We start from the raw sequence: 10,921 nt of genomic DNA, 5'->3' as shown, positions 1-10,921 counted from the left end.
AGTAATAATATATATTTAAATTATGTAAATATTTATTATTTGTAATATCATTTATTTAAAATACAACACCGTAATATAATGCATTAACTATCGACAAATTTGTAATGTTTCCCTATCCAATGTTCAAATAAAATTTTCAGATTTTTTTCAAATATAATAAAACATCAGCATCCTTTCCTACACCAGGAAGCTATTCGAATACAAAGCGACTCGAAATCATATTATTTTGTAAATTGAACACTTGAATAGTCTTCAGTGGCGCATTTCCTGTTAAATTAACACCAATTAGGCGCTACATCGATGAACGTACGGTATAAAATTAACATTCTTTGCCGTGACACCCATTAAATTCCCTTCCTTACCGTTAATCGTGAACGCCACTGTGCGCTTCTCCATCCCCCGTTCCGTCTCTTTTTAACGAGATTACCAGTCTTTCTGTCCTACTCTATCGCGTGTCGCATTGCGCGTTTATTTGTGCGCAGACTCGCTGCAACCGAGCCACAGAAACTTTTTCGAAAACCTTGCTTAAAAGCAGGCCGGCCCTTTGAGGAACTGCGTCATGAATCCATATTTTCTGCGTCCTATCAGGCTGAGCATCGATTTTTCCCGGTAACGATGCCCAAAAACAGTGTTCCGTACACGGTTTGCCCGTGGAACGTCGGTACCGCGTCACGTTTAGCGCATCACGCATCTGCAGAGCTTACGGCTATGCGTAATACAATCGACCAACTATTATCATCTTACTCTTTTTTTCTTTTCGTGCTGGTCGAACGGAACCTAGAAGGTTACAGGGCTACAGCGCACCGGAATGACGAGATATAGTAATATGGAATATATGGAAGACATGACTATAGGTTAGGAATCCCAACATTTTTTAACGTACGATATTCTTAAATACGATAAATTGGAATTGGAGGGAAAGGTACATACATATTATAAAGGACGGTAAATAATCGGTGTAAATCAATGAATAGGTGGTTCTTTTTTTGCATTACGATAGAGAGTAGGGAAAATTAGTCCATTCTTTGATAATGCTACTCTATCCATCAAATGTGTGGCTCACCAGCTCATTACCTCTTGAAATATGCTAAAGCATGCCATGAGAAGTAATTAACCTCAGGTGAATGGTATTTTACTTTGATAAATTTTACCAATGAAAATGTCCGTTTTGCACTTAAATAATTCGTCTTTATTATGTTTGTACCGGTATTTTCTATATTTCGTAATCTTGTAAGGTACGAAGTACGTAGTAGCGATACAAAAATATCAGATCAATTTCCTAGTTTCTTTCGCATTCAATCGACGTTTATTAATTCCCAAAAAAATTTATAATTATATACGTTTATACAGGAAACCTTTATACAGGAAAGATCTGTGAGTTCTAACTTCGATGAGGGGATTCCGAGGAATGAAAGTTTCAGCCCTTCCGGAACCAACATTTTATCGCATCAGAATTGCATGACGAAGTTACATTCGTATTCGTCGCCGATGCGTGCCTTTGTGTCGTAGCTTCCTTTGACAAATCCAAGGTGACCTTAGTATACTCTCAAAAAAAAATTGTCATGGGAACCATCACTTTCGTCAGGTAGCCACATATACGTGAACGTTCTTTTTTGCCGCACGCATGCTCATCGCTTATTATTGATATCGCGGACATCGTGCGACGGCGTTACCGCATATCGGTCACGGCCACCGGCGAAATCGTTAATTATCTATTAGATACGAATGAAGTTTACGAATATCAATACTTACGACGACACCGTAATTTTAGGTGAATTAAGTGTTTCAGCAGAACAGGAAATAGACAGACTAATTATTTACACATCGATAAAGGAAACCCCGTGCCGCATTGCATCGTACCGCGACTGAATTAGGATTCAATGGAACTGTTGGCTATAGGATTATATTGACAATTTAACTTCACGATGATAGCCGTTATCTCGCGGTGCTAAAGAAATAATTTCACTATACGCCGGTCGAAGGGATATCATGTTATTCTCGTCAATGGGCCAAGAAAAAGCTAAACGAGCGTAGAAATGGCTCGGTCTACGTGTAAACGGCTTACCCTCAATTAACTTGTTTTTACCGTTATAAGGTGTATCGTGCATTTTACAACACCCCATCGCGTTGTATATTTAAAGGTTTAATACCTATGTGTAACCATAAAATATGTAAATTACAGATCCTCACTGTAACCATAACCTAATAGCTAGTTCGTTTGATAGGGAAGTGTCATAATATTGAAATCGTATTTTTTTATATTAGAAATATATTCAATTTCCTTCAATGACATCGAGATGAAGGTGCAACGAAATAAACGATAAGATAGGTCGAGATGTAATTGATATGACATTATGTATTGTATGACTTAATGTAACAATAATACAGTATATTACGTAATATGTCATATATACATATATACGATAAAATTATGTAAGCAGAAGAGTGTATTCTATTTTATATTTCCTTTACTTTCTAAATTTTATTCGGTTAAATGTTTAATCTTATATTCCACTTTTTACATGTACACCGCATTTAATTTTTTCAGCTCAGAAATAATTATTTTCAAAGATTTCTGTAAATGTAGTTTTAATCGTTTTGATTACGTATCTGTCACACTTGGACAAATACTAAAAAACGTATAGTGGTTAAGAATCATATCGTACCCGCAGTTTCAATGATTCTACGTAAGGCTGTGTATAACAGCTACTGATTCATATTGGCAGTACGTTAAGTAACAGCTAAAAATCATGAATTTTCTAATTTACGTAAAAATGATTTTACATAAAGAAATGTTTCGAATTATGATAATTCTCAGTCGTGCTCTTACACTGGTTCAAATTATTATTTCCACAATATTTCATGTATTATTTTATCCATTAAATTGTGCGCAATTGTTCTTTTATCGAAACACATTCGGAAACGAGATAACTGAACTTTAAACGACGTCGTTACTAATTACCTGCATCCTTTTAATTGCAAATGCAACTGCAACAATTAGTTTATTGGACATTTCCTTTTTTCCTCATGGATAGAATCGTGGACTTGTCATTCACATTTTTCTCCCGCGCGTCATGCGATGATCGCATTCAACGTAATCAACCAATACAAACTCGTGAATCGAATTTCTATCCTTTTAGTGAGGTGTTCAGGCTACATTCTGTATCATCATTTTTCTAAGGTCTTCGTCATTCTTACGAACCGGTATGACTAATAGTAAATTTATCTTAAAGTTTGCTTATCTTTATTTCACCGATGTAAATCACACGCTTAATCATCAAATCTGAACGACGAACGTAGAATTTTCAAATTTCCAAATGAAATTTAGATCGAACTAGAATTTCTTTAACAAATTAATCGAAATTAAATTCACATTGTCCTGTATTGATTCATGGTCGATATTTCTTGTCCTAATAAAAAAAAATTTTAATAAATGAATCAAAACAACACGATACAAATTGTATATCGTGCCAATTTTAATTATGTATGCCTGTCCGTTGATGCAATGGTACGCAAAACAATTAAATTTATGCGCATCTTTACGCACGTGCAAACCCGAATACTAATTTTTTATCAGTCAAATCGTTCCCCGCGTACGTATTCTCCGCTTCTTCTTGTTCTCTTCTTATTTTGCTTCATCACCTTGTACAAAAGTTTCAATTTCCTTGTACCGAGACAGAATCGGGAGTTATTGATTTTTATACATTTCGATTAAGAAATATTTAAAGTTTTGTTATAGTTCAATAATGGATAAAAGCTCTCTTAAGATGCATCGAGACCAGAACGTTCCTCACGTTCCGGTCTTCAAATTTTAATCTATAGCTCCGGTATCGTTTTCCCCGGCGAATTTACGAACGGTTGCAGCGAGGAATAAATTTTTGAAATCAATTAAATGTTATGTACGATAGTGGTTTCTTGGCCTGAAAACGGCACCCACCTAACCACACTATATTCCTTTATCCAACAAGCGCGTACGCGCATTATTTTTATTTAAGAAGATATCGACCGATTCTATGAAAGGACATTGAAACCACTGGCACTTCTGGGGTTAATGCAAGAGATGGTCCACGTGAAATAGGCCACCTAAATATTTTCTTTCCGCTAAACTTGATAATAGAATCGAGAAATTTCGTAAAAAATTTTGACGGCACGTAAAATTAATACTGAACGTTTTGTTAACATAAAAAGACATCACAGAAATAGAATTTTTTCATAAGAGAAAAAATTAAAGACTAATGTTATCGAAGAATCATTGGGATTTTTTTCATTATGTATAATTAATAAGACATCGGTAGCGGTAGCTGGTGTACACATCGTTCAGAGTATTATATCAGAATGTATAAGGAACATAATTGTCGGGGGCGTGAAAGAGTTCGTTCGATTCAATGACAAAGTATTCGTTTCAATATCACTCTTTCTGACGCACCATCGATTCACGATTCAGCTGTTCGTTAACCGACATCGTTTTCGGGGATGCTCAAAGCGTTTTAAAACGTTTCGTGTAGACTGTAAGCATTAACCCATCGTGACCTAATATCGTCCGCAGGACGAGGATACGAAACGGAGTCGAGAGAGCTGCACCACCTCTCCAAAACGCCCGAAAGATCCCCTGTTTTCCACCCGGCCGCTATTTCATTTAAGCGCGGATTTCCAATTATGCCAGGAACAGAATTTAAATAGCGACAGTTGATTGAAAATTATAAGAATAATCGAGAGTTACAATGTTAAATCAACGCCGTTGCCATCAAAGAGAGAGAGAGAGAGAGAGAGAGAGAGAGAGAGAGAGGAGCAGGTAAAGTGGAAGGAGAAATTGAGGGTGAGGTAAAAGACAAAGATAGATAGATAGAGAGGAAGAGAATAAAGAGAGGGAGACAGGAAAGAAGAGGGAAAAGACAGAGAAAGAGAGGTGTAGGGCTAAACGCACCCGAAAAACGCGCTCATTGCATTCGAGCCATCTCTCGCAGGGAAGCCCGGCTTTGACCCGGTAGCCGGCGGCGGCACAGTCCGCGCGGCTGCCTGACGCATTGCAGGTGCGCGTCGGCCAATCACAGGCCTGGTTAGTTCGCCCGGACTTGTCCTGTAAACACGACCGCACCCACCCCGCATGTAAAGCGGATTTGCACGGTCGTCCGTGACGACCATTCTGTACGTCGGACGTCGTGTCGTTCCTACTTCTTCCCATTTGTCCAATTAAAAACCAGTCGTTTTTTCAGGGTTTTCGCAGAGGAGAAGCCGCACGGAACTATTTGTCGATCGCGTAGGAAACAGCGCAGCGCATCGCCGCGTGAACTCCCCTTAACCCCCGTCTAGACCATCGACCAATCACGAGAGCCCGTCGTATAGTCCGTTAGGGGCGGCGTAGTGATACCTGACCGAGACAAGCGGCAGAGAGGCTCGTACACCGAGAGAGAACGGTGGACTCCATTGCTGTCCCGAGTGCGTTTCTCGTCGGCCGTGTCGTATTGCGTGTCTGTCCGCGCTTTCGTGCACACTAAGTTTTCCTTTCCACGTTCGCCGGAGAGATTGTGAATAGTATCCTTTGTGTCTAGTGCCTGAACGATATTTGAAATCGTCGAGCGTACCGAGACGTAAAAACGAGCCAAAATGGTAAGTCTGATTCCTCTTTCCTGGTGCGTGTGCCTATGCGGACGTCGCTCGCCTCAGCGGCCCCTCGCCCTCGCCCTCGCCTTGGCTTTCGTTTGCCGCATTGACGCGCCGAGTGCACGTGCAACCGACCAATACGCATTTACCGAAATACTCTTTTCCCATACTTTTTCCTACAATTAAAAAGAACGATTCTCATTCATATGATGTTTTCCATCTTATCCCAATTTATCCTTTTACCTACGGACTATTACGATATTACCCTCGTAATGGCCGGTATGTGGAGATGGACCGAATATCGATCCATTCCTCCTCTAGTAGTTACGTACAATTTTCCCCAGTCTTTTGAGATTGTCATGAGACGAGAAAGTTCCTGGATAAAATTCGTACATACATCGAATAATCGGAAAATTAAACGAAGATTTTTTGAGTCTTTCGGCCGCATGTTGGTACCATGTAGCATTGTGATAATTACTACGGTGAAAACTTTCGAGAGCTGACGTCGTTCGTACTACGTTGTGTGTCAAGTATTGATGTTAACCTGTAACGATAAGTTCAACATTAAATGATTAAAAGTTTTCCTTAAAATCGTAAGTTCATCAGTTTTATCGACTGAAAATCCCTTATCTTTAGATTATCAAATCTCTTGCGAGATAATTGCTATCGGGCTTTTCTCTCGATATCTCGCAAATTCCATTTCTAATTTGTGTTAAACCATAAGTGCTAAATCAACGTTCGAATAATGAATTTTATTAATTGTTCATTTAAAAAATTAAGGCTGTCTAGGAAATGTCAAAATATGTGAAATATACAAAATTAGCGCTAGTTATGCATATGGTAGATTCAATAAAATTTCTATGTTCGGTAAACTTTTAAACACTTGCATATTCGAAAGAAATATGATCCCATCTGTAAAGTGAAAATTCCAAATTTCGTCTCATTTTCGTTTTGTATGTATTCTATTATTCTTCAATAAAACTTTTTTAGAATTGAATATTTGTTGAAAAGGAATAATCTTATGTATTTTTCCTTGCCACGAAAGTCTTTTTTTTGGATTTTCATTGTTTCTCTTACGTAGCGGATAGTATTCGGCAATCAACCGTTATACGGTATATCTCACTATTGATTTTCGCGGTCTCTCGCCGTTGCGCCAATTTCCCCTATTCCTTATATGTTCTTGCACTCATCCTTCGATTAGTTTTCACGGACATTAATTCCTTTTTTTTATAAAAATCGTAATAAATTTAATTCTAAATTTTGTTTCTATGTCTAACTACAAGAGTTGTTGGAATAAGCTCCATACACGACCAATTTAAAAAATATCTATAATTATACAATTTTATTTTATAAGCTTTAGATTACATAAGAATAGATATTTTACAACATACAATATTTCGAAAACAATTTTCATATTCAATTTCAATTTTTACGTGTTCGTCAACCTTACTGGATAACCTAAAATACAAATGTGACCATTCAAAATTGTTTGTTAAATGTCTGCATAAACAAAATAAGTGTCTGCATAAACAAAAAATATGTTCGAAATGAATGATTATTCGAAAATGTGCGATTTTTTTGTTAACAATATAAAAAAATGTAGTTTTCTTTTTAGTAAGGTATTTGGAAATATAGTTTTCTTTTAACAAATAGACAGTTGAAATATTGAATATCAGATTATTGTTTTATTTGTAACGAGAGTTTTTAATATAGATCTAAATGCTTAATGGATATTTTTGTATAAAATATATAGAAGAAAGCATAGTAGTATGCTGCAGTGCATATATACAGTTGACCTATATTGTGAGGTGTTTTATTCTAGAAGTCATAGTTCGTTTTACAAGAACTTATATCAAATTTTAAAAAATTGTTTAATGTACAAAAAATGTACAGCCTTAAATTATATAATTCATGTAAAAGAAAATGGATTAATAGTATTACTACTTTACTTTCATTTTCACATAGTGCAAGTAACAAGTGTACAGATGATAGGAAGTTTTACTTTTATCTCCATTTTGTCTATCAGTGTATAAAGAGTTTGTCTGTTTTATAAACGAAGGATATGGTTATATTACAAATGTAATAACACGTAAGAAATAAAAAAGTATAATTTCATAGACTTTATATAATACTCTGTTAATATTAAGGCAGAAATATATATGTATTTAACATATAATGAATTTAATGTTTTTGTTCAAAGGCTGATCAACTCACGGAAGAGCAAATTGCAGAATTTAAGGAAGCATTTTCGCTATTTGACAAAGATGGAGATGGTACCATCACAACTAAAGAGTTGGGTACAGTCATGCGATCGCTAGGTCAAAATCCTACAGAAGCTGAGCTTCAGGATATGATCAATGAAGTGGATGCTGATGGTATTTGATCATAATTATTTTCCTTTGCAATTAATTTATGTTATATTTTATTGTTCATTATGCAACTTTTGTATTCATTTAGATTGCATGCAATATAGATAACATTATTTACAAATTCCTTTTTGCATTTAAAAAACTTGCATAATGAAAGACTAATTGTTTTATATTCTTATCATTATCTCACTATTAAGAATATTGGAAAAAATCTGATTTCAGAAAAAATCGAAACTAAAAATACTTGGAATTGTAGGTAATGGCACAATCGATTTTCCGGAGTTCTTAACCATGATGGCTCGCAAAATGAAGGACACTGACAGTGAGGAGGAAATTAGGGAGGCGTTCAGAGTATTTGATAAGGATGGAAATGGTTTCATATCTGCAGCGGAACTCAGACATGTTATGACAAATCTTGGCGAGAAACTCACCGACGAGGAAGTAGATGAAATGATTCGGGAGGCTGACATTGATGGTGATGGCCAAGTGAATTATGAAGGTTGTAGCCAAACCTTTTTGTTATACATTATAATCTGTTTCTGATGTAATTCAAATTTCAAGTTATTTCTAATTTTTTAAATCTTGTAAACTTTCTCTAGTTAAAAGTTAGAATATAATTCCTAAATTTAAATTGCTCGTTTATAATAACAGGTCTAAATGTCACTGTTTGTTTGCCTAGAATTCGTCACAATGATGACATCAAAGTGAATGCAACCTGTGTAATGGAAAAACTTGCAACTCGGAGTGGTGTTGACGTATTAAAATAAATCAAGAAACAAAGAAAAATATAATGTTAACAAAAAGCGAATCGACCAGAAAGTGAAAAAATCTTGTATCTGGACGCAAAGATGTCTATAAAACGCGATAAGTCAACGTCCAACACGCGTTAATCATCATTAACGATAAGTAATACAGGGCAATTGTTTAATTAAAGAGTTATACCACTAAAATCATTATCTTTAAATACACAAAATACTTAACTACACACAACATCAACATAAAAGTACATATTACACGCGCACATACTCAACACAAAAATTTACGGCACACATATAAACACACATCTATACATAAAAGATGATTTATTTCCATATAAAAAAAGATATAAAAAAATGTTATATATATATGTATATATATGTGTATATATATACATATATACATATATATATATATATGTATGTATGTATAAAAAAACAGGCGCGCATGTTTGTTGATGATAAAAGTAAATGGTATCTTTTCTTACTTTCCTCTCTTTTTGGCCTTTTCCTGTTTCTTCTCTGCATGAGAACTTCTCTGCATGAGACTTTCACATGTATATTTTCTTTGTAAATTCTGCTTTTAAATGTATTGAGAAAAATTATTGACCGATAGATAAGAGAGAGGAAAAGTATTAAAAGAAAGGAAAGATCTGCAAGCTATTATAGCGCATTACATAGGTGCGTTTGTTGATCGAGATGAATTAGAAATTCATTCTGCTTGCTTCTCGATCAAGAATAACATACTTATAATATATGTCATCGATATAACATTTGTCGTAGCAAAAAATTTTATCAGTAACGTACATGTTAAGCGTTTGTTTTCTTTTGCCAAAGAAAATTTGGATTGGACATCGTTTTCCAGAGCTCGAAGAACAACAACGGCTTCGACCTTTGGCTTATCGATGACTCCGTACACGCTGGATTCCTTATTGCGTCATAATGGATAATTTAATTTCTCTAATAGTCGAGAAATGTTATCAAAGAAAAAGTGTATGAGGGTAAATGCAAAAAATGGAGAAACCTCGAGAAACTCAGAGACACGTAGTGCTATCTTGGACCTACATTCACGTAGAGCCAGGGGATTTACGAAATTGAGTTCTATTGAAATCTCGATACTCCTAGTGGAACTTCTCTATGCTTTTTCAACTTTGTTATGCCTTCAATCTATGTATACATGACACGTATTTTAGACACAACACACACACACACACACACAAAAGACATATTTCACCAAGTGCGTTCTGTATCCAATTTCATTATAATCTCCCGTTTGTATCTTATCTCCACTGAGAAAGCCTTAAAACGCGTGCGCGTTACACAACGTCGACACCACTTTTGTTGAAATATAAAAGAAAAACCACAGAGAAAATAGGGATGAGGGATTTAAAAAATGGAGTCAAGTCACAGTGATCGGTGCATTATATTTTCCTTCGCCCAGGGGTGCGTGCCAGTCTCGCAAGCGGAGCAACTAGAACCGGAGAAACTGGTGTGATTTTGTGCGATTCGTACGATAATGTTACTTATGAACTAAGAGTAAAGAACAGACACCGAACGGTGGAAACACATCGTATCGGTGGTTAAGTCATAATATATATGTAATATATATATTGTATATATACATATATGCATATATATATATATATGCATATATGTATATGTATACATATATATGTATATATATGTAAAACTAATTTACGAAAAAAAGGAAGAAAAGAAGAAAGAATTCCTCCACAGTCCTTTATTATTTAATATTGAAGTGAACAAAATGAGAAGTACTTGTATTTCTGGTGACCTAGATCGCATTGATCATAAAAAGACAAAATAAATGTATCCTCATTTTTAGGTCACAACTACTCAATTCGTTTCCTTCATTAACCAATGGACCTCTCGTTTCAGCCGTTTTTATCTTCATCGTCATTTTCGATGGCATCTAAGAATAGTTTGCCGACAAATGTAAATGTATAATTCACTGTCAACAAGATTCGCATTAACATATCTACGAAGTTTCATCGATTCGGAAGCCTTTCATAGAGATATTAAGGCATGCGAATCGCAAAAAAAGAGCTCTTAAAACTATTTTACTTCCCTTGCGATCGTTCTGATAGCTGTTATCGTTATTGTGAACATAAAGTTAAAATTTAGCAGTTTACGGCGAAAATGTTTTCACTTTGAAAAATTGCAAAAAAAGGGAAA

General features: G+C 35.5%; 1 protein-coding gene across 1 annotated transcript; it reads left to right on the top strand.

The window, feature by feature from the left end:
- Positions 1-5,397: 5,397 nt before the first annotated feature.
- On the top strand, positions 5,398-9,026 carry LOC108570237 (calmodulin). The gene is made up of 4 exons (XM_017932055.1): positions 5,398-5,607; positions 7,802-7,976; positions 8,227-8,469; positions 8,650-9,026. Exons 1-4 carry the CDS (start codon positions 5,605-5,607, stop codon positions 8,676-8,678), a joined length of 450 nt encoding a protein of 149 aa, XP_017787544.1. The 5' UTR covers positions 5,398-5,604; the 3' UTR covers positions 8,679-9,026.
- The last annotated feature ends 1,895 nt before the right edge of the window (positions 9,027-10,921 follow it).

This window comes from Habropoda laboriosa, unplaced genomic scaffold, assembly GCF_001263275.1.
Source record: "Habropoda laboriosa isolate 0110345459 unplaced genomic scaffold, ASM126327v1 scaffold81, whole genome shotgun sequence".
NCBI lineage: Eukaryota > Metazoa > Arthropoda > Insecta > Hymenoptera > Apidae > Habropoda > Habropoda laboriosa.
The sequence above is the reverse complement of the archived record's forward strand: the minus strand, read 5'-3'. Positions and strand labels throughout refer to the sequence as shown.

Bases quoted from the DNA above. Each gene is read 5' to 3' on its own strand.
- LOC108570237 (XM_017932055.1), top strand. The intron at 7,977-8,226 runs GTATTTGATCAT...TTGGAATTGTAG, and splicing joins CAATGAAGTGGATGCTGATG to GTAATGGCACAATCGATTTT. The intron at 8,470-8,649 runs GTTGTAGCCAAA...TTGTTTGCCTAG, and splicing joins TGGCCAAGTGAATTATGAAG to AATTCGTCACAATGATGACA.